This window comes from Hyperolius riggenbachi, chromosome 4, assembly GCF_040937935.1.
Source record: "Hyperolius riggenbachi isolate aHypRig1 chromosome 4, aHypRig1.pri, whole genome shotgun sequence".
NCBI classification, from domain to species: domain Eukaryota; kingdom Metazoa; phylum Chordata; class Amphibia; order Anura; family Hyperoliidae; genus Hyperolius; species Hyperolius riggenbachi.
Window position 1 is genome coordinate 226,362,425 of NC_090649.1, and position 27,995 is coordinate 226,390,419.

The 27,995-nt window shown below is 44.6% G+C and overlaps 2 protein-coding genes across 2 annotated transcripts in view; both read right to left on the reverse strand.

Annotated features, from left to right (window-relative positions):
• Positions 1-1,131: 1,131 nt before the first annotated feature.
• Positions 1,132-8,200, reverse strand: LOC137570664 (collagen alpha-1(IX) chain-like). Its single transcript, XM_068279367.1, has 4 exons — positions 8,142-8,200; positions 7,929-8,019; positions 3,108-3,185; positions 1,132-1,488 (listed from the first exon to the last, which is right to left on the reverse strand). The coding sequence occupies exons 1-4, from the start codon at positions 8,187-8,189 to the stop codon at positions 1,304-1,306; spliced, it is 402 nt and encodes a 133-aa protein (XP_068135468.1). The 5' UTR covers positions 8,190-8,200; the 3' UTR covers positions 1,132-1,303.
• Positions 8,197-27,995, reverse strand: part of LOC137504762 (collagen alpha-2(I) chain-like) — a 43,014-nt gene continuing 23,215 nt past the window's right edge. The window contains exons 7-11 of the mRNA XM_068233347.1: positions 17,742-17,786; positions 14,620-14,652; positions 14,393-14,539; positions 8,282-8,318; positions 8,197-8,240 (exon numbers count right to left, since the gene is read on the reverse strand). Of these exons, the coding sequence (XP_068089448.1) occupies positions 8,197-8,240; positions 8,282-8,318; positions 14,393-14,539; positions 14,620-14,652; positions 17,742-17,786 (306 nt within the window). The remainder of the gene's footprint in view (positions 8,241-8,281; positions 8,319-14,392; positions 14,540-14,619; positions 14,653-17,741; positions 17,787-27,995) is intronic.

Here is a 27,995-nt window from a genome sequence, read left to right on the forward strand (position 1 = left end):
CTGGGAAACATAGCTCTTTATACTGCCAGTCATCAAAGGAGGCAGGTAGGGAATTTGCATAACGAGTATATGCAAATTCCTCAGCAGCAGAAAAGACCAGAAACTTGTAATGGAAAGACAGGTCTCTCTTGCAGAGACCTGTAGCCCACAGACTAGAGGAATGGTCAAACAGCTGTCTGCCAGTGCATCCAGCTGAGCGGATCATTACAACTAGCCTATCTTCTTATAGGGGGGTTCTCAGGGTTTTCTTTATTTTTAAAAGCACTTAGGGCCTGTTCCCACTACACGCAGATTCTGCATGCAGAAAACTGACTCCAATGAATGTCTATGGGTCTGTTTCCACTGAACGCGATTTTTCTGATGCAGATTTCCCATAGGCATACATTGGAGTCAGTTTTCTGCATGCAGAATCTGCGTGTAGTGGAAACAGGCCCTTAGTGAACGGCAGTTGCTTTGTCCAACTGCCAAAATATTGTGCAGCAAGCAGGGAGGCTGGTCAGCATCTTTTTATTAATCATTTTCGGAGAATGTCTATAAAGAATAAAGGCTACGCTGAGAATCCCCCATGAAGAGATGGACTAGCCCAAATCCTGTAATGTCAGATTTCTACTACCTACTGTAAGTGACAGCAACATAGGAGAAAAGTAATTTATGGCTTATTTTACTCTGGGAGAAATGTACTTATTTGTATGTGTTTTAAATTTTAGGATTTTGTGGCAGTTCCTCTTTAATTTATTATTAACCAGTACTCTCAAATCCTTTTCTGAGTCCAGTGTTCTTAACTGTATCCCACTTTGTTTATTATTTGAAAGCACATTGATTCTTTAAACTTGATTTTGCTTCAAAGGGCCACAACACTAACAAAATAAGAAGAAAGTGCCTTCAACTATGTTAAACTGTTGTATTTTATTAAAGTTCTCCAACACAAACTCCATCTTCAATTTAAAATACTGATCATTGGAAACAAAAAATAGATTTAGGATTTCTTCTAATGGTTCTTTTGTTGTAATTTGACTGTATTTGGTCTCTATAAGCTCATACGCTTTTGTAATGGAAAATAGACTACATTATTCTTTAATAAATTACTTCAAGTGATAAATCACAGGAGATGTTCTAGGCACAACAGATGACAACCTGGCATTGCATTACAACTATGCATCCTTTTAAAACAAGTAAGAACACTTTATTTACAACGTTTATTTTCACACATGATGTTGCCTTTTTTATGTTGTCAAAAACGGCCTTTTATGTATGTAGCCCTGTTGTGTGAGTCAGTAAAAGTCCATCCTATGATTACTGCACTCTATGAATCTGTGTCTTCTGTGGACTCCCTTGTAGACTCATTAGCTCCACAACCAGCTGTTATACATGGCCCTGGTGGTCCTCTTACTCCTGTATAACCTCTGAGCCCAAGTTGTCCTCTGTGCCCACGAGGACCCATTAGACCAGGATCTCCGTCAAATCCAAGTCCTTGTTTTCCTCTTTCACCTAAAATATATTTTATATATAAGTATTAGCAGGAGAGTATTTTACAGGGGTTTTATCTATTTGTTTCAAATACCACACAACACTTTGGGGTTAGTAAACATCCATGCAAGAACTCTTTTGATGTCCTGTTCTATTTAATGCATCTTAATGACATTTATTTATATTTGCAAAATAAAATCTGTGTCCCTTCTTCTGATAATGTCCAAGTGTCTATACAGTAAGCTGTGTGTTTTAACATTTAGTCGGTCTACAGGAATAGATTCTGAAGAAGGCATGTTGGGAAACCTATTTCAGGTTTGATACTTTCCTAGAAGAGGGAAGGCTCTGGATAGTATAGAGCCACCCCATTCCTCCGTCTGGATCACCATTGAAGTGCCCTCGCCAGTTGTAGCAATTCTACTGAAAAGATGTTTGGAACTCCTTGGGCAATCTTTGTAACTACATGCATCCCCAGGTAGTTCTGAAAACAAGCACATTTGTGCTGCACATGCATGAGTTCAGACTGTGCTTTTCCTAGGAACTACTTGGGAATGCAAGTAGTTCTGGAGGTTGCCAGAGAAGTTCCAAACAGCTATTCAGCTAAATATATCAAATAGCTACAACCAGGAACTGCTGCAACGACAAACTGGATGGAGGAACGGGAAGGCTCTGCACTATCTAGCGCCTTCCCTCTACTTAGGTAAGTATCTCACCTGAAGTATCAAACCTGAAGTGAGCTTCCTTACTTAAGGTTTACTTTAAAGCACACCAGACTTCAGATGGATATTGAAGCAGACATGTATTTCAATAAGCAGGAACATAATCAGCAGAGTGAATTTTCTCCCTTTAAAAATATGAACTGGTAAAGTACTGTGCTAGATGCCTTAGAAGTACACAACTACACAATCTTATCTGCTCAGGAGAGTAAGACATACCCCAATAGCCTAACTTTAGAGTAACCTTCAAAGCACCCAGGCAACTAACTACAAGTCAAATTAGCCATTTAAAGTATCAGGTGAAAGAATTTTCACCTTGTCATTGCTGAAGTAGTAAACTCATGTAATGAATGCTTGAAGCCTGGAATTTACATGACCATCCCTTTTCATGAGTAATAATGGGGCTTGTCATATAGGAAATCCTCAGGCTCTTATTACAAGAAAAGCAATGTAAGGGGTACCCAGCTCCTCAGGATCTCGAGCTTCTGTACTTAGCAGTGGAGAGAAAATCAAGCATAAAGGGTAATCCTGCACACTGAGCAGATTGCCTATCATGCCTTGAAGACTATTTATCTAGTATTCTTATATATGAGTGTTGAATATCAGCCCAATTCTAGGTGAACCTCAACTTTGGCCCACTTTGCTGCTCAATATCTGTATACTATTATGCTAGTATACTATTATACACATTTTGCATGATTTATCGAAAAATACATTTACGGATGCTAACTGAAGTGGCTTGGGCATCTTTTATTAATGTTTACCACAGAAACAACATAAGTGAAGTCGATCACAGAGGAGCTCCTTCATTTGAATGAAAAATGTGGCAAGTAAATCAAAATCTCGCCTGATCTTCACATTTTACTACTGCATGACTCAACTAAATTCACATAATCAGAGAGTGTTAAGCATTTTAGCATTTACCTCTTGGCCCTGGGTCACCTTCAAATCCAACAAGTCCATATCCCTTTGGACCTTTGTCTCCTTTCTCACCAAGCTGACCTACACAATAGAGAACAGAAAAAAGTATTGGACATTGTGATGCAAAGATTGTTTACTATATTTCTACCAAGTGGACCCGAACTCTTGCACCCTGTATGTATTTAGAGAGTTTAGCCTAGTTAACTTCCCCTCATTTGTGTCTAATCACAAGTTGTAATCTGATCTCTCCCTGTGTCATATGACTGCCTATGGCTGAGATGGCAGATAAGCCATTTGAATGCACAGGAGGTTAACAATATGTCTGCTTCCATGAATCAGAAAGTAGAAACAATGTAGATTTATTTTAGGATTTGTATCAGGTGTTACAAAGAGATGTTTTTTGTTTAAAGGTTATTATGCTGTTGCGTATCTTTTAGAGCAGAGAGGACATTGTGAGTTCAAGTTCCGATTTAAATCTGAAACATTAACCAGTTTCAAGATAGCTACTACTAGCACATGGCAGCTCTTTGTTTGAAAACCAGTTTAAACTTGTCTAGGGACAGCTCATCATAGTGGAGTTTCCATGTGACCAGTCTACACAGGAAGTACAGCTCATACCTCCCTCTAGCCAATCATAAAACAGGGAAGGGGTGGGACTTTAGAATATTTATAATGTTCCAAGCCAATGTTCTCTTTCCCTATCTTCTGCTGATTGCCATGTTGTGAACGCATCAAGAAAGGCCTGTGCTGTGGGAGACATGGAGACCCACTGTTCAACCAAACAATGCTGAATACAGAGGACAATAGAAGATAGAAACTGAGCTAATCTGAATCAAAACAAGTGTACTTTAAAGTTATATACATAGCATAGTGCATATGATAGAACTTAACTATATATTTCTGTAGTTTAATTTACTGCATTTTCCTGTATGTATGTATTGGTAGTTGTGTGCTTTATCCTTGTAAAAATATTTTGTTCCTGATCTTTGTTAGCTAAATACATTAACTTTTTCTATTTCCAAAACTGCCGGTCTCATCAAATTCACTCCTAGCTTAAGAAAAAGTTTAATATTGAGGGATAGCAATACAGACATCCTTCACGTTATACATAAAAAAAAAGACATAACATGCATAAGAAGTTAGCACCCTTGCTTTGCAGTATGAGGTTTCCAATTCAAATATCAGCCAATACACTATGGGCTTCATTCACTAAAGGGTGCTAACACAGTTAGCACGCCTAAAAGCTTTGCACGTGCAAACTAGGGTGCTAAGTAGTTTGCACGGCAAAGCTGTTACTGTTCGAGTGTATTTTAGCGCGCGTAAAAGTTTACGTGCACTACTTCGTGTGCAAAATCAGCTGCTTCGCATGCAAAGTATGCTTTTCACACTACTTAGCACGCGAAGCGGTTTATTTTGCACGTAAAGTAGTGCGCGTAAACTTTATCTACCTGTGTGTTGTTATTATCTCCTTATATTTGCTTGGGTTTCCCCAAAGCTCTCCAGTTTAATCTCACAACCTGAAAACTTAATCAGGGGCCCTCAAAAAATGATATTAGACTATGTAGGGATAACGGACTATAGCTATGGTAAAGATTAGATATCTCTGATGGACTGGATTTATTTAGATTCAATGGGCTTGATTCACAAAAGAGTGCTAACTGATAGCACGGTCATTTTCGCGTCAATTTTCGTGTTTCGTGTGATCGCGAATTTTGACGCGCAACGATATCGGTTCCGCGCGCAAAAAAAAGAAAACGTTATAATTGCGCACGGAAATTCTCTATCGCGCGAAACATGAAAATTTGTGCAAAAACGCCCGTGCTATCAGTTAGCACTCTTTTGTGACGCAAGCCCAATCTATTCTATAAAGCACTTCAGAAAATGTGGATTAATCAAAACATTAAAAATGCTTGCTTCCTATTGTGTAGGTCCTGCTTGTGCAGCAGCAGATTGTAAGATTACAGGTAGAACCTGCATTGTCTTGTTTTTCTAAATTATCCCAGAAATGCTTAAACTGAGATCTCAGGAACTGATACCAAAGAAAATGTCATTTATCAGACCAGACCACCTACTTCTATTTCTCCAACTTAGGTCTATTTTTAAAGCTTATAGGCCAATTTGATGCAACTATGGCACTAAATAGATGTCAGCATTGGCGCTATAATTGATATGTGGCTATGCAGCCCTATGCACAGCAAGCTGTAATGCACTTTGTGCTGTAGCACCTTTAGGTTTTTCAGAAATGTGTGCTACAGTAAACATGCATGAATATATCTGTAAGTATTGATCTGATTTAAAGTACATTTTTGTAAGAAACCAAGTACGCTTATGGAGAAATATTATAATGCCCTGCCACATTGTGTAATTATTAAAGGGAACCTAAACTGAGAAGGATATGGATTATTCCTTCTAAAATAATACCAGTTGCCTGACTCTCCTGCTGATCCTGTGTTTCTAATACTTTTAACCAAAGCCCCTGAACAAGCATGCAGATCAGGTGCTCTGACTGAAGTCAGACTGGATTAGCTACATGCTTGTTTCAGGTGAGTGATTCAGCCACTACTAAAGCCAAAGAGATCAACAGGACTACCAAGCAACTGGTATTGTTTAAAAGGAAACATCCATATGCCTCTCAGTTAAGATTCCCTTTAAAGCGGTATTGTCACCATACAAATCAAATTTCAACAGCAACTGGTCTGAGTGTATTAAGTGATAAAGATGCTAATCCTGCATTCAAAACTTGCAAAACTTCTTCTGCTGTTATGGTTTGTAGTTATCACATACTTTAGGAGCACTGGCCCTAGTGCCAAACAGTGCCAAAGAGTTGAATGCTGGGAGTTCTTTTTATCTATAATATATTCCTCCTCTTCCATTTATTTCCCTGCCTAGCTGCTTATCAGAAACACCTTCTGATTACTTGTGTTTACAAGCAAGACTTAGGTGACTCAGTGATTGGATGTGTAAATAAAAAAAAGACAGTGCAGTTGTTAGTATACACCTAAGTGGGAGTGTCTGAAGACTCTGATGCTGGATACACACCATGCGTTTCCGCGTTCGATGCGGCCGTCGATACGCGTCGATTCGATTATTTCCGACATGTCCGATTCAAGCTTTGATGGATCGTTAGGTCGATTTGCCATACTTTACATGGCAATCTACCTAAAAATCATCGAAATTCATTCGGAAATGCTCGGAAATAATCGAATCGACGCGTATCGACGGACGCATTCGACGCGGAAACTCATGGTGTGTATCCAGCATGAGAGGAGGACAGCTAATGAATACACAATGAGCAGGAGTAGGAGGGGGGGAAACAAGAGTCAGGGAGGATATGATGTTATCATTAGCTTTGCAAGATGGCCACTGCCTAGAATAGGATTGTCTGCTTTTCCTTTATAAAATTCACAGGAATCATTATGTGGGTAGCACAATACATCTATTATGTAAGTAGAAGTAGTATTTATCTACTTATATATGTGTTTTTTATTTCTAGGTTAGCATGGGTGTCGCTTATTCTTAAGACTTACCACAGTCCTGTTTGAGCTGGATTCCATTGCATAACTCTGCCCCCTTTCAAAAACAGGCCTCTGCCTTTTCTTTGTCAGATATAGAAAAGGCTCAGGCCATTTTCTGTGAGAAGGTGGAGCTACATGCCAGAACCTAGCTCAAACAATAGGACTGTGGGAAGTCTTATTAGTTACAAATGAAACCAGGGCATTATAATATCTCTTAAAGTGAACCTGAGGTAAAAATAAATTGATGAGATAAACAATTGTATTTATCCTCGTACTCCTAAAAATGCACTTTTTTTTTAATATCCTATGGTTTTGTTTTATACTTAAAGGAATACTATCGATTCACATATTTTTTTCAATTGACACAGGAATTGTTTGGGAAATGCTGCTAAGTACTGGTGTATACATTTTAGTAGCAACCTCTTTGTTTACTGTTATCAAAATACTTTCAAACTTTACTGACGCCAAAACTGACTGCAGACTGAGCCATGAGGAGAGGGGAAATTCCCCTCACACTTGATCAGTTAACTCTATGTGTAACTATGTGTGTGACAGAGAGAAAGCTCCCAACAGCAGCAGCTTCTGTGTCCTGTGTTTCCGACTGAAGTGTCTGAATAGAGCAGAGGAAATTTAACTAATTGTCACAGCTTTTCATACTGTTTTTGCTTTCAGAGTTTGATATGTTTGATATTTGCTTTATGTAGTCTGATACGCAACTCTGGCTGTGCATTGAAGCAGACACCCCTTCTGCAATTGATTTGTCCCAATATAGCTAAATCCTACCATCAATAAATTACAGCTTTTGCCTTTGATTTTTAACATGAAAAGTAGGAAAATGTTTACACAGCTACTTAGACATTATTTGTACATTGTCATTTTAGAACACTTGGGTATTGATAGTATTCATTTAAGCATTTACAAGGTATATGGGATATTTTATTGTCTTGGCTCAATGGCAGTCTTCTAAATGTTAAAATACATGAACTATTGATTCTTTTCTATTTCTCCACTGCCCTCAGAAGTTGTGTTCTGCCAGACAAAATGTATTGCTGTAATTTGCTTATTAGTGATGTTTACTATATTCCCCACAAGGTACTGACAAGACAGAAGCTGTTCCTTGCAAATTGGGAAATTAACTCTTTCAGACAGAAAAATAAAAAAATTTAAAATAGCCTGGTTATGTATATGTTTTGCACTGTACATACACATGTTTATCACATGTCGCATGGGATACGCTTTAATTAGTCTACCTAATAGTTTTTTTTATATATCTTGCTACAGGTGCGTTTTACTTTAATTTGAAAAATACCTGTTTGCCCTTGTGCTCCTGGATCTCCAGGTTCACCATAAAATCCTTCTGGGCCATCTTCTCCATCTAGACCTTTAATTCCGGTTTTACCCTACATTGTTTATTGGGAAACAGATTTGGAACTTTAATAAGCAATCTTCACCAATAGATTTGCATGTTGTAGTTAGAGTACCATTTCAGAAAATAACAGATTATCCTTTAGGCCATACTTACTGGTGGTCCTGGTGGTCCTGGCAGCCCCACAGGTCCTGGGGCCCCCATGGGTACCTCACCATACAAGGGACAAAGACTTGCACACTGTCGCCGTACAGACTGCGCATATGAAGACATTTGCTCGAGAACTATTTTTTGACAAACCTCAATTACACGGGATGCAGGAAATGTTGGTCCCTGTTGTCAAAAAATTCCAAGTTTACTTGCATATTCATTATGTTAATATCAATATTTATTAACATGTGAAATCAGTCAAGATACTGCAGCACTTTTAGTAATGTACATGCCATACTCCTACTGAAATCTTCACAAATTGACATGCGTACTCACTGCTCCAAATAACAAGGCATCCATTTGGTCACTGCTCTTCTAAAATAGCCTGTCATTTCACCTTTGATATATCTTTTAAGCCAGGAATTAAATGTAAAAGTAAGTAGTTATTGTGTAAAAAAAATGGTAGGTTGTACTAGAATAAGCAGAAGAATGCTTCGGCTCTTTGGATAGTATTAACTTTTCACTTTTCCTGGATTTGTGATCAGGAGTCAGAAGTGGGGCTGCGCATAGCTAGTAGAGCAGTCAAACTAACCACTTGAGGACCGTGGGCTTTACCCCCCTTAAGGACCAGGCACTTTTTTTCCATTCAGACCACTGCAGCTTTCACGGTTTATTGCTCGCTCATACAACCTACCACCTAAATGAATTTTGGCTCCTTTTCTTGTCACTAATACAGCTTTCTTTTGGTGCTATTTGATTGGTGCTGCGATTTAAAAGACATGAATTTTGGCAAAAAAATGTTTTTTTTAACTTTCTGTGCTGACATTTTTCAAATAAAGTAAAATTTCTGTACACATGCAGCACGAAAAATGTGGACAAACATGTTTTTGATTAAAAAAAACCCATTCAGCCTATATTTATTGGTTTGGGTAAAAGTTATAGCATTTACAAACTATGGTGCAAAAAGTGAATTTTCCCATTTTCAAGCATCTCTGACTATTCTGACCACCTGTCATGTTTCATGAGGGGCTAGAATTCCAGGATAGTATAAATACCCCCCAAATGGCCCCATTTTGGAAAGAAGACATCCCAAAGTATTCACTGAGAGGCATAGTGAATTCATAGAAGATATTATTTTTTTGTCACAAGTTAGCGAAAAATGACACTTTGTGACAAAAAAAAAAAGTTTCCATTTCTTCTAACTTGCGACAAAAAAAAATGAAATCTGCCACGGACTCACCATGCCCCTCTCTGAATACCTTGAAGGGTCTACTTTCCAAAATGGGGTCATTTGTGGGGTGTGTTTACTGTCCTGACATTTTGGGGGGTACTAAATTGTAAGCACCCCTGTAAAGCCTAAAGGTGCTCATTGGACTTTGGACCCCTTAGCGCAGTTAGGCTGCAAAAAAGTGCCACACATGTGGTATTGCCGTACTCAGTAGAAGTAGTATAATGTGTTTTGGGGTGTATTTTTACACATACCGATGCTGGGTGGGAGAAATATCTCTGTAAATGACAATTTTTTTATTTTGTTTACACACAATTGTCCATTTACAGAGATCTTTCTCCCACTCAGCATGGATATGTGTAAAAATACACCCCAAAACACATTATACTACTTCTCCTGAGTACGGCGATACCACATGTGTGGCACTTTTTTGCACCCTAACTGCGCTAGGGGGCCCAAAGTCCAATGAGTACCTTTAGGATTTCACAGGTCATTTTGCGACATTTGGTTTCAAGACTACTCCTCACGGTTTAGGGCCCCTAAAATGCCAGGGCAGTATAGGAACCCCACAAATGACCCCATTTTAGAAAGAAGACACCCCAAGGTATTCTGTTAGGAGTATGGTGAGTTCATAGAAGATTTTTTTTTTTTGTCACAAGTTAGCGGAAATTGATTTGTATTTTTTTTTTTCCACAAAGTGTCACTTTCCGCTAACTTCCGCTAACTGGATACAGGAGGTCCAGAATGATCTGTTCCTGAAATTGAAGGAAAGATCTAGTTCTCCCAGCCTTACTGTAGAGAACAATGCTGTTGTAAACTGCCAATTGAATCAGATAAAAAGACACTTTCTTATACCAGCGTCTTGTTTTCCGGGAAACTAAATAGGGCGCTAACCTCTGGTCATTGAAGTCCACCCCTCCCATGTTGACATTATATTCGTGGACGACAAGGGGCTTTTCAATGACCTCAGTTGCCTGTTGAATTTGGACTGTCGTGTCTATGTGAATGGTGGACAGAAAATAAACGTCCCTCTTGTCCCTCCATTTCACCGTGAGCAGGTCGTCAGTACGCAAGGCGGCCCTCTGCCCCCGTTCAAGTCTGGTGGTAACGAGCCATTGGGGGAAGCCCTGGCGACTAGGCCGCGCAGTGCCACAGCATCAGATTCCTTCTAACTTTAAGTGCTGATAGAGGGCCACACTTGTGTAATAGTTGTCCTCATAAAGATGGTACCCCTTCTGGAACAAGGGTGACACCAAGTCCCACACAACCTTTCCACTGCTCCCCAGGTAGTCAGGGCATCCGACCAGCTCCAATTTTGAGTCTTTTCCCTCATAGACCCTAAAACGACAAGTATAGCCTGTGGCCCTTTCACAGAGCTTATACAGTTTCACCCCATACCGGGCGCACTTGCTTGGGATGTACTGTTTGATGCCAAGGTGCCCGGTAAAGCGTAAGAGGGACTCGTCTACGCAGATGTTCTGTTCAGGGGTATAAGCATCTGCAAATGTTGATGACAGGTGGTCTATGAGGGGCTGAATTTTGTGGAGCCGGTCATAAGCAGGGTGGCCCTTTTCATGACAGGTTTTGTCGTCGTTGAAGTGCAGGAAGCGCAGGATGGACTTAAATCGTGTCCTGGACATGGCAGCAGGGTACAAGGGAACATGATGTACTGGGTTCGTAGACCAATATGACCACAATACATTCTGTTTCATTAGTCCCAAGTGAAGGATAAGGGCCAAAAAGATTTTAATGTCGGAAACTTGGACTGGTTTCCACCGGAAAGGCTGGGCATAGCTGCTCTCCGGGTGCTCGGTGATGAATTGTGTGGCTTTACGGTTGGTCTCAACCACAATTAAGTCCAAGAGAACCTGGGTGATGAACAGCTGCAAAAAGTCTAGGGCCGTTCCTAGATGAGCTGTCGCCACCTGGACTCCAGACTGGGCGGTGAAAGGGGGCACTATGGGTGCGGCGGAATCCGGGGATTGCCAATCTGGATGTGCCAGCACCTCTGGGAGTCTATGGGTACTACGGGCCCGTCTTCTTCTTGGTGGCTGCGACGGGGGTACTACTGCACGTGCCACCGTACCAGTTTCAACTTCCATGCTGGCGCTCACCACTTCACCAGGGTCTACGGAAGTACTGGTACTAAGTCCAGGAGATGCTGCGCTGCTGGTGCCTGCCTCACCAAGAAAACTCTCATCAGCGCTAGCACCACCCTGCTGCCCTTGAGGCGGATCCTGCGCCACCTGCGGTCTAACAACATGGGGTCTGGTACGCCTGGCTCTAGCCGGGACCAAAACCTCGTCATCACTTTCAGTCAGAGAACCACTGCTTTCCACAGGTTCAAATTTGGACCCGGATGATTCGTCAGATGAGTCTACCCAAAAGCTCTCATCCGACTGGTCCATGTACCTGTATACCTCCTCATCGGAAAGCCCCCTTCTTGCCATTGTGGACTGCTAAATTTATGGGGTTTTCCTCCGAGACTACCCAGAAAAAAAGAGCACCTACCTAGCAAAAGGGAGTATTTGAGAGGTATTGGGGGTGGGGGCGAGTGGGGTCTCAGAGGCAATCAAACAATCACGGGACAATCAAAGCCGATCACGGGACAATCAAATACAATTACAGCACAATCGAATCCAATCACAGCACAATCAAATCTGATGCACTCGGAAGGTGATGGGGGGTTGGTGGGAAGTGGGGTCTCAGAGGCAATCAAACAATCACGGGACAATCAAAGCCGATCACGGGACAATCAAATACAATTACAGCACAATTACAGCACAATCGAATCCAATCACAGCACAATCAAATCTGATGCACTCGGAAGGTGATGGGGGGTTGGCGGGAAGTGGGGTCTCAGAGGCAATCAAACAATCACGGGACAATCGAAGCCGATCACGGGACAATCAAATACAATTACAGCACAATCGAATCCAATCACAGCACAAGCAAATCTGATGCACTCGGAAGGTGGTGGTTGGAGGTGATGGGGGGGAGGGTGGGGTTGGGTGTGGCGGGAAGTGGGGTCTCAGAGGCAATCAAACAATCACGGGACAGTCAAAGCCGATCACGGGACAATCAAATACAATTACAGCACAATCGAATCCAATCACAGCACAAGCAAATCTGAAGCACTCGGAAGGTGGTGGTTGGAGGTGGTGGGGGGGAGGGTGGGGTTGGGTGTGGTGGGAAGTGGGGTCTCAGAGGCAATCAAACAATCACGGGACAATCGAAGCAGATCACGGGACAATCAAATACAATCGCAGCACAATCGAATACAATCGCAGCACAATTGAATACAATCACAGCACAGTCAAATACAATACACTCAGACGGTGATTGGGGGGGGGGGGTCTGAGGGCGATTTGAGGGGGTGGGGGGTTGATCAGGAGCCCGCACGGGGCAGACTGAGTCCTGATCTGATGAGAGGCAGACACGGGGTTAGTGATTGCTGGGGAGGACAGATGTAAACAATGCGCAGGGGATGTAATCAGGAGGGGGGTATGAGGGCAATCGAGGGTCTGGGCAGGTGACCGGTTGCCCCCGTGGAGCAGTTAGGGTCTGCTCTGATGGGTGGGGGTGCTGAGGGGTGATGGACAGGTGATAGACAGGTGATCAGAGGGGGATCAGGGGGTAGGGTAGCTGTATACAGATGTATACAGTATACAGGGGGGTAGTCTGGGATGGGGTCTGGGGGTGATCTAAAGGTAGGGGGGGGATCAGGGGTGATTAGGAGGCAGTTAGGGACCTAATCTAAGGGATAGCGTCGATAGTTAGTGGCAGGTGAGGGGGTGGGGGTTTTAGAGGGGTGCAAGGGTGCTGGGCAGGGGTCTGCTGGGGTGATCAGGGGGGGTCTGAAGGCTGGGGTGGGAGATCAGGGGGGCTGTGGGCAAAAAAAAAGCAGTGTGCAGTGTAACTTACAATGGCTTCCTCCTCGCTGGTGGTCTCTGGAACAATGAGACCACGAGGCGAGGAGGAAGCATGTATAAGGCACTTTGTTTACCTAACAAAGTGCCTTATACGCATTGATTGGTCGGATTTTTATATTCCTCCGCTCGCCTGCGCTACTAAGTGGCCGGCGAGCTGGAGGCTTAATGCCGGGCTACCGATCCCCGGCGGAGGATCGCGTCACGGATGACGCGATCGCTCCGCCCATGCCCTTACAAGGACCGCCGCCTCTGTGCATGCGGCGGTCCTTGCGGGATCCACTTGCCGGCCGCCTCTGTGCAGTGGGCGATCGGCAAGTGGTTAAAAGTGCTCCAGAATCATATTACAATATGATACAATACAATAACATTTGTAAAGTGCTTTTCTCCCATAGGACTCAAAGCACATAGATATGTCTCAGATCAATACAGGGTTAGAGGCTGGACTGTGTTACAGAGGAAATAGGCCAGGTGCTCATAAATGCCAGGTTAAACAGCTGGCTTTTCAGTTTGTACTTAAATGCTCTCAGAGATGGAGATGTCCTGATTGGGTGTGGCAGGGAGTTCCAAAGTGTAGGGGCAGCACCAAAACCTGCCAAGGACAACCACAGTGTCTGAGTGCAAGAAGAGGATGGGGAACAGCTTGTTAATGATTACTACTATTCAAAGCCTCTATAGAAGTGATTATTACAAGCACAGGACCAAGAAAGAATTAAAACTGCAGTTGTGGGAGGGCCCTATGGGGCCCCTCTGGCCCAAGGGCAATAAATGCTTCAGGTATCCAGGGCCCAGATTGTACAAGGATTTAAATGTCAATAAGCCAATCTTAAACAGATTTCATTCCAGATCCATTTTATTTTAGCTCATTTCAGAAGCAGAATTAATACTGCAGTATAATGTATAAGGAGAATTGTGAACACATTTTCAGAATGTCTTTTATCATTGCAGTTACGCTTTAAGAGCATGTATTTCTGCAGCTTACAATTTAATCTAAGAAATAATAAGTGCATATACACTGATAACATGCAACTTTACTCCATACTTTTATACTGACCGAAGGTCTCTTTTTATTATGTTGGTAGAATTCACAAGCCTCTTACCTTTGAACCCATTGGTCCAATATCTCCAGCGAATCCAGGATCACCAGTAAGACCTTGTTCTCCATCTGGACCTCGAGCACCGACCTCTCCTGGCTGCCCTCTTCTTCCAGCAAGTCCTTCGGGGCCTGTTGGGCCAGTTTCCCCAACCTACATCCAATAATTAACCGTTTATTGGCAGTCATTTCTCACACAGTGCTACAGATTATAACCAGCCCATGCATGTTTACCTTGCCTTTGGGTCCCTTCATTCCCTTTTCACTCTAAAAGCAAAATATAATTATGACATTTAAAATAAAGTTTAAAAACAAAGTACTGTACTATTAAAACTATGTTTCTGAAGAGAAAGAGCGTTACCTTACGATTAGGCCTTCCACTGATGGTCCAATCTGCCTAATGAAATGCATCTGGGTGTCCAGGCCTATCCCCCTGGGACTTACACTTTGGACCATCACCATACTACTAACCCTTTATCACATGGACCCCTACATGGGCTCCATGTGGCACCTCTATGGAGGAGGGTTCCATGCATAAAGTCTGGTCATCCATCCATCAGCTGGACATCTGCAAGTATATATCACTGATTCACCTGCATCCTGGGCATATTGGATAGCTAAATGCATAGTGCCTCTGATACATATGCTTCCAATTGTTTGGCTTAGCTTGCTGCCCTTGTTTGTCTTGTGAAGTATATTGCCCTGCTTCCTGCTGAGCATTCGTGTTCTTATATGTGCCAGCTTAGAGAGACTACACATGCTACTATTTGTCCTGTAGCAGCTTGCTTTATTGATATCTTTGCTATATCTGGATGTCACAGGACTGTTGCAAACCCAGGTCACACGGAGCTGGAGTCTGCCCTGCCTTACCACCCTTTTGCTTTTGCCTGAATGTTTCATGTTGAAAAAACCATTTTGCATTTTGCTCAATATATTAAGCTACGCTATTCCATCTTGATGGTTCCTTCCATGTATTGCTTTTAATTATGATATTGTAACATCTGTAGGAATGGCGGCTGGGGACACGCAGGGTGAATCCGCAGCCGCCTTTGCTTCCTCTTCTCAGACCTCATCCGTTCCGTCGGCGTCTAACACGCCGGGAACGGTATTGTCATCTGCTCATAGGGACGCTGTCTCGCGCGGGCGCGCGCGGAGACAGGACCTTTATGCTGGGAGAAGGCGCATCAGCTGACCTGCCGGTCGACTGACGTCAGAGGTGACTCTCGCCGCTCGGATTGGCTGTTCCGAGATGGGGGTGGCTGAGAGTCTTCCTCTACTTCATAAAGCCTTCGTTCACCATTCGCAAACTGTCTGCTGTCGTGAATACTTTGGGCCTGATCCACAAAGCGGTGATAACTCAGTTATCACACCTAAAAGACTTTAGGCGTGATAACCTTTGCACTAGCAAAGTTATCACCGCTTTGTGCTCTAACTCGCGCGAAGCTACCGCGCGTACGCGCGTACAGTCCCATAGGGCTTAATGGGCGCTTCGTGCGAAGCGCGGTGCGCTGCGCAAAACTTTGCGCGCGGGAGTTTGCGCGAATTCCTTCAGATCACCATAAAGGGCTTTTCACAGGCGTGCAAAGTGTTTGCACCGCTTTGTGAATCAGGCCCTTTGTGTTAGCGCTCAGACCTTAGACTAGTTCCCAGGTGTTGAAACCAAGGACTTCACACCAGACTAGGAATTGTGATATTGTTATTGATTACTTGTGTATGATTCTGGCTATACTCTGACCTCGCATTTGCTTACTGATTCTGTACTTCTGCCTATCTGATCCTTGTTGCTGAACTTCTGCCTGATTACCTACTATTCTCTTGCCTATCGCTCTGTACTGATATTACCTCTCTGTTGCCGAACCTTGCCTGTCTAACCACTCCTCTCACCAGTGGGCCCTTGCCACTGGTGAGGTGTTTATATATGCCCACCAGCTCCTCTGGTGAGGTGACACTTGTTTCTGATAGTACCTTGCCAGCTCCTCTGGTAAGGTTTTGTTAAACTATACAGTTACCGTGTCTGATACTACTTTACCAGCTCCTCTTGTAAAGTCTTGTTAATTAATACAGTCTTATCACTGATAGTACCTTACCAGCTCCACTGTTAAGGTGTTGGCAAACTATCTCGTTCTGTTGTAGCTAGTGCCCGTATTCACAAACACCTGATTACTTGAACTAACAACACAATTGTTGCCTCTTTGGTAGGATATAAAACGTAACTTATAATAAATAAAGATATAAAATACACCCAGAGCTGGCTGTCTTAATTACAAACTCATAACTTATGAATTAGGGGTCTATAATAAGCAACGCTGGAAAGATTACTTCCCCCCCTTACAGTTCATATCGTCAATAATAAATTACACAAAACCCCCACCAAAATAACCCAACATGTTTCACTTCCTAGCGGAAGCTTTTTCAAGGGAACAAAGTGAAGTGCAAAAGTGCATTGGTGCTAAGGTGCAATATTATTAAAACAAAGAAAATAACATGAGTCAAACAGCGTGTCCGCTCAAGACATCAGCCTGAAACATGTTGGGTTATTTTGGTGGGGGTTTTGTGTAATTTATTATTGACGATATGAACTGTAAGGGGGGGAAGTAATCTTTCCAGCGTTGCTTATTATAGACCCCTAATTCATAAGTTATGAGTTTGTAATTAAGACAGCCAGCTCTGGGTGTATTTTATATCTTTATTTATTATAAGTTACGTTTTATATCCTACCAAAGAGGCAACAATTGTGTTGTTAGTAGCTAGTGCCCACCAGCTCCTCTGGTGAGGGCTAGCGTTGATCCCATTTAGTGCCCACCAGTTCCTCTGGTGAGGTTCAGAGTTAGTATATAGCTCCAGTGACTGATAGTACCTTGCCAGCTCCTCTGGTAAGGGCTAGCTAAACTATTCAGTCACTTGTGCTGTTAGTACCTTACCAACTCCTCTGGTAAGGTTTAGCCAAACTGCTTTGATTCTCTCTTTCTTTATACTTTACCAGCTCCTCTGGTAAAGGTCTATTGTTTATATTTGTAAAAGTTTGCTTTCCTAAAACAGAAAGAATTTGCGATAATTCGTGTTGTTAGACCCTCCAGCTCCACTGGAGAAGTCTTTACTGTTGCACCAAACACCACACCTTACTCTCTGCTAGCTATACTTGTATTATTGGTGATACTGCAGATCACCACATAATCAAGTATAGCGTCTGTATTATTTGTGGTTCTGTAGAGCACAAATAATCAGACGTCTGAGTTGCAGCACCCAATCGCTACAGATATAACATATTGATTGAACTCATTATTGCACGTTATATTTGGAAAACGTATAGTGGTCTCACTTTTGTCCTTTCCATCACATCATACTTTTAGAGTTACCTTACGTCCTTCTGAACCTTTGTTCCCCTGAACGCCAACACTGCCCTGTAAATAAAACAAGACACCATAAAAGACAAAATAAGTGTATATTAAACAAATAAGTGAGCTATTAAAAAGATATTGTGCTGTAAACTTAACTAAGTATTAGAGCACACAATATACCTTCAGGTTATAGTTTGTACTTAACACTGAGAGCTTCCACTGATGCCACTACTTTCAGTCCCTTTTCCAACTAGACCCTCACAGAGACTATTAGGGGCAAGGTCACAAAACAGATTTTCATGCAGTGCTATTTTTCTCTGTAACTCACCTTGCACAGCTGTATAATTTTAGTGGGAAAAGAAAATGTTCTGCTCTTGTCATATACTTTCTAGCACTGTACCTGGGTTCAAACTGATCCTGTAAAAACTGGTCCATTTTCTGTTTAAACAAATCAGTTTGTTACGTTGGGCATCATTTTTTCCATTCCATGTTTGAGTTGCCACCCACTCTGTATTTGTTGCTGCCACATTCGTGTACCACCACTGCTACTCAGGTCCAAGAAATGCTCATATATACATCCGAAAGCTCCGTCAGCAGCAACAGGATTCCAAATGTTTGCAAAAGACCAATGGGAATCCTCCCTGAGTACCAGGGAGGATTTTCATTTGTTTACCACAAAATGAACCAACGAGAATCATCCCTGTGGAGGCAGGATTTCCATTGGGTTATTGCAAACCAATTGTAGCCTGATGCTTCTGATGGGTCTCTCACAACTGTATACTGGTGCTTCTTCTGTGCAATGGACTGAGCAGCAGTGGAGGACCCAATTGGGAGATGTTCTAACATAGAAGAACTACATCTCCCAACATGCATAGCGGTGGTTGGAGGCATGCAACACTGCCAGGAGCTTCAAAATGCTGCAGCTGAAGAAGATGGCAAATTCCATATGAATGGTGGGGGTGGGCAGAGGAGCAGCCCCCCATGGGAAAGAATGCTGTATAAGACCGCAATTCATTGGTTTACCTAGTTTAAAGAACTGCTTTTTAAACCCGTGCAATGAAAAAAGTATCCATAGTTATCTCCACAGTCAGCTCAAGTATGCTTTAACCACTTGAGGACCGTGGGCTTTACACCCCTTAAGGACCAGGCACTTTTTTTCCATTCAGACCACTGCAGCTTTCACGGTTTATTGCTCGCTCATACAACCTACCACCTAAATGAATTTTGGCTCCTTTTCTTGTCACTAATACAGCTTTCTTTTGGTGCTATTTGATTGCTGCTGCGATTTTTACTTTTTATTATATTCATCAAAAAAGACATGAATTTTGGCAAAAAAATGATTTTTTTAACTTTCTGTGCTGACATTTTTCAAATAAAGTAAAATTTCTGTACACATGCAGCGCGAAAAATGTGGACAAACATGTTTTTGATGAAAAAAAACCCATTCAGCCTATATTTATTGGTTTGGGTAAAAGTTATAGCATTTACAAACTATGGTGCAAAAAGTGAATTTTCCCATTTTCAAGCATCTATGACTTTTCTGACCCCCTGTCATGTTTCATGAGGGGCTAGAATTCCAGGATAGTATAAATACCCCCCAAATGACCCCATTTTGGAAAGAAGACATCCCAAAGTATTCACTGAGAGGCATAGTGAGTTCATAGAAGATATTTTTTGTCACAAGTAAGCGGAAAATGACACTTTGTGACAAAAACAAAAAAGTTTCCATTTCTTCTAACTTGCGACAAAATAAAATGAAATCTGCCACAGACTCACCATGCCCCTCTCTGAATACCTTGAAGTGTCTACTTTCCAAAATGGGGTCATTTGTGGGGTGTGTTTACTGTCCTGGCATTTTGGGGGGTGCCTAATTGTAAGCACCCCTGTAAAGCCTAAAGGTGCTCATTGGACTTTGGACCCCTTAGCGCAGTTAGGCTGCAAAAAAGTGCCACACATGTGGTATTGCCGTACTCAGGAGAAGTAGTACAATGTGTTTTGAGGTGTATTTTTACACATACCCATGCTGGGTGGGAGAAATATCTCTGTAAATGACAATTTTTTGATTTTTTTTACACACAATTGTCCGTTTACAGAGAGATTTCTCCCAACCAGCATGGGTATGTGTAAAAATACACCCCAAAACACATTGTACTACTTCTCCCGAGTACGGCGATACCACATGTGTGGCACTTTTTTGCACCCTAACTGTGCTAAGGGGCCCAAAGTCCAATGAGTACCTTTAGGATTTCACAGGTCATCTTGCGGAATTTGATTTCCAGACTACTCCTCACGGTTTAGGGCCCATAAAATGCCAGGGCAGTATAGGAACCCTGCAAATGACCCCATTTTAGAAAAAAGACACCCCAAGGTATTCCGTTAGGAGTATGGTGAGTTCATAGAAGATTTTATTTTTTGTCACAAGTTAGCGAGAATTGATTTGTATAGTTTTTTTTTCACAAAGTGTCACTTTCCGCTAACTTGTGACAAAAAATAAAATCTTCTATGAACTCACCATAGTCCTAACAGAATACCTTGGGGTGTCTTCTTTCTAAAATGGGGTCATTTGTGGGGTTCCTATACTGCCCTGGCATTTTAGGGGCCCTAAACCATGAGGAGTAGTCTGGAAATCAAATGCCGCAAAATGACCTGTGAAATCCTAAAGGTACTCATTGGACTTTGGGCCCCTTAGCACAGTTAGGGTGCAAAAACGTGCCACACATGTGGTATTGCCGTACTCGGGAGAAGTATTATAATGTGTTTTGGGGTGTATTTTTACACATACCCATGCTGGGTGGGAGAAATATCTCTGTAAATGACAATCTTTTGATTTTTTTTTACACACAATTGTCCATTTACAGAGATATTTCTCCCACCCAGCATGGGTATGTGTAAAAATACACCCCAAAACACATTGTACTACTTCTCCCGAGTACGGCGATACCACATGTGTGGCACTTTTTTGCACCCTAACTGCGCTAAGGGGCCCAAAGTCCAATGAGTACCTTTAGGATTTCACAGGTCATTTTTGTTTCAAGACTACTCCTCACGGTTTAGGGCCCCTAAAATGCCAGGGCAGTATAGGAACCCTACTAATGACCCCATTTTAGAAAGAAGACACCCCAAGGTATTCCGTTAGGAGTATGGTGAGTTCATAGAAGATTTTATTTTTGTCACAAGTTAGCGGAAATTGATTTTAATTGGCTTTTTTTCACAAAGTGTCATTTTCCGCTAACTTGTGACAAAAAATAAAATCTTCTATGAATTCACCATACTCCTAACGGAATACCTTTGGGTGTCTTCTTTCTAGAATGGGGTCATTTGTGGGGTTCCTATACTGCCCTGGCATTTTAGGGGCCCTAAACCGTGAGGAGTAGTCTTGAAACCAACAATGTCGCAAAATGACCTGTGAAATCCTAAAGGTACTCATTGGACTTTGGGCCCCTTAGCGCACTTAAGCCCCGTCTACACCATAAGAGATTGCAGCGATCCGGCGGCTCGATTAGCCGCCGGATCGCTTCTTCCGCGTGTCCGCCACGTCCCCGCTCGCCGCACGTGCGCCGCATTCGATTCCCCGCTCGTCCCCGCCGGCGCCGCTTATCTTCCGCTCGATTCCCTGCCATTGTCCCCTCGTGGGGAGCGAGCAGGGAATCGGCGGTGCGGAGATCCGTCCTGTCGGATCAGCGGCTCGATTGATAAGGAGCATCGCGGCCGCATCTACTCGTGTAGATGCGGCTTTAGGGTGTAAAAAAGTGCCACACATGTGGTATTGCCGTACTCAGGAGAAGTAGTATAATGTGTTTTGTGGTGTATTTTTACACATACCCATGCTGGGTGGGAGAAATATCTCTGTAAATGACAATCTTTTGATTTTTTTTACACACAATTGTCCATTTACAGAGAGATTTCTCCCACCCAGCATGGGTATGTGTAAAAATACACCCCAAAACACATTATACTACTTCTCCTGAGTACGGCGATACCACATGTGTGACACTTTTTTGCAGCCTAGGTGCGCTAAGGGGCCCAACGTCCTATTCACAGGTCATTTTGAGGCATTTGTTTTGTAGACTACTCCTCACGGTTAGTGTTGGGCGAACAGTGTTCGCCACTGTTCGGGTTCTGCAGAACATCACCCTGTTCGGGTGATGTTCGAGTTCGGCCGAACACCTGACGGTGCTCGGCCAAACCGTTCGGCCACATGGCCGAACTAAGAGCGCATGGCCGAACGTTCCCCGAACGTTCGGCTAGCGCTGTGATTGGCCGAACGGGTCACGTGGTTCGGGCCCGAACGCGCTCTGATTGGCCGAACGGTCACGTGGTTCGGGTAAATAAATACCCGAACCACGTCATATCTCCGCCATTTGTCTGTGGGTTTAGCTTTGGGTAGGCAGGCAGGGTAGTTCGCTCTCCAGCCACGCTAGCCAGGGTCCCCCCCAGTCATTGTGTGTCGCTGCTGGGAACAGTAGTACACCGCTCGCTCAGCCACACTATATATAGCATTGTTTACTGCCACTGTGTACCTCGCTCAGCCACGCTATATATATAGCATTGTGTTTTCTGACACTCTGTGTACACGGCTTAGCCTGACTAATATAGCATTGTGTGTACTGCCACTGTGCACCTCGCTCAGCCACGCTATATATAGCATTGTGTGTACTGCCACTGTGCACCTCGCTCAGCCACGCTATATATAGCATTGTGTGTACTGCCACTGTGCACCTCGCTTAGCCACGCTATATATATAGCATTGTGTTTTCTGACACTCTGTGTACACGGCTTAGCCTGACTAATATAGCATTGTGTGTACTGCCACTGTGCACCTCGCTCAGCCACGCTATATACAGCATTGTGTGTACTGCCACGGTGCACCTCGCTCAGCCACGCTATATATAGCATTGTGTGTACTGCCACTGTGCACCTCGCTCAGCCACGCTATATATAGCATTGTGTTTACTGCCACTCTGTGTACACCGCTCAGCCAGACTATATACCGTTGTTTACTGACACTCTGTGTACACCGCTCAGCCAGACTATATACCATTGTTTACTGACACTCTGTGTACACGGCTCAGCCTGACTATAAAGCATTGTGTGTACTGCCACTGTGCACCTCGCTCAGCCACGCTATATATAGCATTGTGTTTTCTGACACTCTGTGTACACGGCTTAGCCTGACTATATAGCATTGTGTGTACTGCCACTGTGCACCTCGCTCAGCCACGCTATATATAGCATTGTGTTTACTGCCACTCTGTGTACACCGCTCAGCCAGACTATATACCGTTGTTTACTGACACTCTGTGTACACCGCTCAGCCAGACTATATACCATTGTTTACTGACACTCTGTGTACACGGCTCAGCCTGACTATAAAGCATTGTGTGTACTGCCACTGTGCACCTCGCTCAGCCACGCTATATATAGCATTGTGTTTTCTGACACTCTGTGTACACGGCTTAGCCTGACTATATAGCATTGTGTGTACTGCCACTGTGCACCTCGCTCAGCCACGCTATATATAGCATTGTGCTTTCTGACACTCTGTGTACATGGCTTAGCCTGACTAATATAGCATTGTGTGTACTGCCACTGTGCACCTCGCTCAGCCACGCTATATATAGCATTGTGTTTTCTGACACTCTGTGTACACGGCTTAGCCAGACTATATAGCATTGTGTGTACTGCCACTCTGTGTACACCGCTCAGCCAGACTATATAGCATTGTGTTTACTTCCACTCTGTGTCTGCTGGGCCTGGGAACAGTAGTACACCGCTCACCCGCCACTGTATAGCATTGTGCTCTGTGTTGCTGCTGGGAATAGTGGTACTGTATAGCATTTCTGTACTGCCACTGTACTGCTGCCAGTCAGCGTGTACTGTAAGGATAAGTGAAATGAGGAAGAAATCCGGTGAAAGAGGAAGGGGCAAGGGAAGAGGTGTTTCCCCTGACGGTTCACGTACAGGCCACAGGGGAGCACCCAAGAAAACCCACTCAATACCGCCCATGTTGTCCAGGACAACAACCCTCACAAATCCAAAAGAACAGGACCAGATAATTACTTGGATGACCTCTCAAGCGTCCAGCAGTGGGTTAAGCAGCACCAGCACATCACGCACGAGGTCCGAGTCCTCAGCCAGTTACAAGGAGCCAGTGGGCACAAAGCTGACACAACCGGCAGCGACACCACGCACACAACTGCCAGATAACCAGTCCTATGAATTACCTCAGGACACAATGGGGTATTCGCAGGAGCTATTCCCAGCCCAACAAACTTCCACCTATGAAAGGTCAATGGAGGAACAGCCAGAAATGTTGTGCCCGGATTCACAACCATTAACTGTGGGAAATGCACCGCGCACTGAAATACAAGGCGAGTCCGAGTAGGACTCGGAAACCCAAATCCCAGAGCAAGTTGGGCAGGAGGGGTTGCAATTGCAGGAGGTCGGCCGACAAGATCTGGAAGACGACGTTGGAGTGAGCTGCGCAGAGGTTGTTCTGGGGAGCTCTACTCCACGGCGGCGGCCCCCCACAATGACATATGACGAGTTTGAGGAGATGGAAGAGGAGGGTATGGACAATGTGGACAGAGACCCAGATTTTATTTGTGAACGAGAACATCGCCGTCGTAGCAGCAGCACAGATGTGTCTGTTGAAGAACCCACTGCTGCACGAGTTCGCCTTGTGCCACAAGGTAGGCGGCGCGCAATTTCAGGCACCACAAGCGTGGAAGTTAGAGTGAGAGGCAAAAGAGGAGGAAACAGAAATCGCCAGCAAGGAGGCAGGTGCTCCAAAGTCTGGGCTTTCTTTGAAGACTGCACTGAGGATGTTACCATGGCGATTTGCAAGGTGTGCAAGACTCGCCTGAGCAGGGGGAAAAGTATTAACAACCTCTCCACCACCAGCATGAGCCGCCACATGCTATCCAAACATCCCACTCTGTGGGCAAACGTGGCAGGTCAGGGTACCAGCAACACTGCCTCCCTTGGGTTCACCAGACTCACCACCAGACCCGCCTCAGCAGCAGCAGTAGCCCAGCCATTGCGTGGTTCACAACATTCACAAACATCAGACGACGCTAACACTGTCACTTTCCGGAGTAGTGCTCTTGAGGTCTCCCAGTGTTCATCAAACACAACAACCAACAGCCCTTCCGTGTGCAGCGCTACGGTTCAGTTGTCTGTGTCGGAGATGTTTGAGCGCAAGAGGAAATTGCCAGCAAATGACCCCCGGGCCGTGGCAGTAACAGCCAGCATAGCCAAGCTTCTGGCCTGCGAAATGCTGCCATATCGAGTGGTGGAGACAAACAGCTTCAAGGGCATGATGTCAGTGGCCATCCCACGTTACGTGGTTCCCAGCCGCTACCACTTTGCGCGCTCTGCAGTGCCTGAGTTGCATGAGCACGTGGTCAGCAAAATAACCCGAAGCTTGAAGAATGCCGTTGCCTGCAAGGTTCACCTCACCACTGACACCTGGACGAGTGCGTTCGGCCAGGGTCGATACATCTCCCTTACCGCGCACTGGGTGAACCTTGTGGAGCCTGGCAGCGATTCCTCACCTGCTACGGCGCGGGTGTTGCCCACGCCGCAAACAGCTGCACCGCCGTCCCTCCCACTGGATAACAACAGCAGCACCTACCTCTCTGACTCCTTCTCCTCCAATGCATCTCAAAGCTGTACCTCATCCGGAAACGCTAACCCAGCAGCAGTAGGATCGTGGAAGCAGTGCAGCACAGCTGTTGGCATGCGTCAGCAAGCGTTGCTGAAGCTGATCTGCCTTGGGGATAAGCAGCACACAGGGGAGGAAATTTGGAGGGGAATAAAGGAACAGACGGATTTGTGGCTGGCACCGCTGGACCTGAAACCGGGCATGGTTGTGTGTGATAATGGGAGTAATCTCATTCGCGCTTTAAGGTTGGCTAAGCTGACACACATCCCTTGCCTGGCGCACGTGATGAACCTAGTAGTTCAGCGGTTCCTGAGGACATACCCAGGCGTGGCCGATCTTCTGTTGAAGGTGCGTCGAGTGGCCAAACATTGTAGAAATTCCAGTACTGCTTCGGGGGCACTCGCCAAGATGCAGGAGCGCTTCAATCTCCCCCACCATCGCTTGCTGTGTGATGTCCCTACGCGCTGGAATTCTACGCTGCACATGCTAGCACGCTTTTGTGAGCAGAAGAGTGCAGTGGTCCAGTACATGACGGCGTAGTACCGAGGCGCATCCGGACAGCTGCCAAGCTTCTGTGGATCCGATTGGGCCAACATGTTGGACCTCTGCCAAGTCCTCCAAAATTTTGAGCAATCCACGTTGCTTGTGAGCAGTGACAACTCTTCAGTCAGCATTACCATACCACTGCTGTGTTTACTGAAGAGGTCGATGTTAAAAATCAAGGAAACAGCTGTCATGATGCAACTGGGGGAATCTGAAGGAGAAAACGATCAGCGTGATGGTACCAACATCAGGCCATCCGCCTCAGGGAACGCTGGCCCCAGCAGCTATGACGAAGAAGAGGAGGAGGAACAGCTGGAGTTGGAGCAGGAATTTCATGCCACCACTGACGAGGGCCAGAGCGGTGCACGTTGGACTTCCACAATTCAACGCGAATGGTCAGCAGAAGCAGACCAGGAGGAAGGTGACGACTATGATGCATCACAACAACTATCACAACGCTCACAAGAGGATGATGAGGATTCTGGTAGGACTCTGGCACACATGGCTCAATTCATGCTAGACTGCATTGAACGTGACCCACGCATTGTGCGCATTCTGGACAACACCAATTACTGGGTTTATACCCTTCTGGATCCACGGTACAAACACAATGTTCCAAAACTGCTTGAAGAAAGAGTCAGACAGGTCAAAATGGAAGAATACCAGCAGGCCCTTGTGGAGACTTTAGAGAGGAGATTGACATCCTCCCCCTCCTCTAGCCAGTTGTACGCAGACAGACTGACTTCCGCAAACCCAGGACGACCAGGAGGGCAGCAAACAACGCAAGCCGCAGCTAGTACCCAAAAGGGAACGGTATCGGCAGTGTCCTTGGAGTGGGAAAATTTTCTGACACCCATGCAGCAGCAGCCCACTGAACAGCAAGCGTGCAGATCCACCTCCAACACCGATCGCCTGGAGAAGATGGTCAAGGACTACATGTCAGATGACGTAGCTGTGTCGAACAATCCATCTGCACCCTTCAACTATTGGGTATCGAAGCTAGACACCTGGCACGAACTGGCAATGTACGCAATAGAGGTGCTGGCTTGCCCGGCAGCCAGCGTTATGTCGGAACGCTGTTTCAGTGCTGCCGGAGGCATCGTCACAGATCGGCGTATCCGCCTCTCTACAGAAAATGCAGACCGTCTGACTCAAATTAAAATGAATCAATCCTGGATTGGAAATGACTACGCAACACTCCAGGACCCCAACCAAGTAAGATGACCAATGAACATCTGGGATGGTGTAGCGTTTCCGGTCCCTGTTTATTGAACTTCTCATCTGTATTACATTTATGACTGCATGGCGGCAAAAAGCATTGCTGCTATATCCGCACGCTTTTTGTCCTCATGCAAGGCCTGGGTTGTTGTGTCTCACAAAGCGTGGCCTTCTCCTCCTGCGCCTGCTCCTGTTCCATCACGTCTGCTGCTGCTGGGTTAGCGTTGCCGCGTGGTCCCTGTTTATTGAACCACTTATCTTTATTACATTTATGACTGCATGGCGGTACAAAGCATGCTATCCGCACGCTTCTTGCCCTCATGCAAGGCCTGGGTTGTTGTGTCTCACAAAGCGTGGCCTTCTCCTCCTGCGCCTCCTCCTGTTCCATCACGTGTGCTGCTGCTGGGTTAGCGTTGCCGCGTGGTCCCTGTTTATTGAACCACTTATCTTTATTACATTTATGACTGCATGGCGGTACAAAGCATGCTATCCGCACGCTTCTTGCCCTCATGCAAGGCCTGGGTTGTTGTGTCTCACAAAGCGTGGCCTTCTCCTCCTGCGCCTCCTCCTGTTCCATCACGTGTGCTGCTGCTGGGTTAGCGTTGCCGCGTGGTCCCTGTTTATTGAACCACTTATCTTTATTACATTTATGACTGCATGGCGGTACAAAGCATGCTATCCGCACGCTTCTTGCCCTCATGCAAGGCCTGGGTTGTTGTGTCTCAAAAACCGTGGCCTTCTCCTCCTGCGCCTCCTCCTGTTCCATCACGTGTGCTGCTGCTGGGTTAGCGTTGCCGCGTGGTCCCTGTTTATTGAACCACTTATCTTTATTACATTTATGACTG

Bases quoted from the DNA above. Each gene is read 5' to 3' on its own strand.
- LOC137570664 (XM_068279367.1), bottom strand. From the start codon at position 8,189: ATGGGGGCCCCAGGACCTGTGGGGCTGCCAGGACCACCAGGACCACCA. The intron at 8,020-8,141 runs GTAAGTATGGCC...TAAACAATGTAG, and splicing joins CAGGACCACCAGGACCACCA to GGTAAAACCGGAATTAAAGG. The intron at 1,489-3,107 runs GTAAATGCTAAA...AATATATTTTAG, and splicing joins AGGTGACCCAGGGCCAAGAG to GTGAAAGAGGAAAACAAGGA.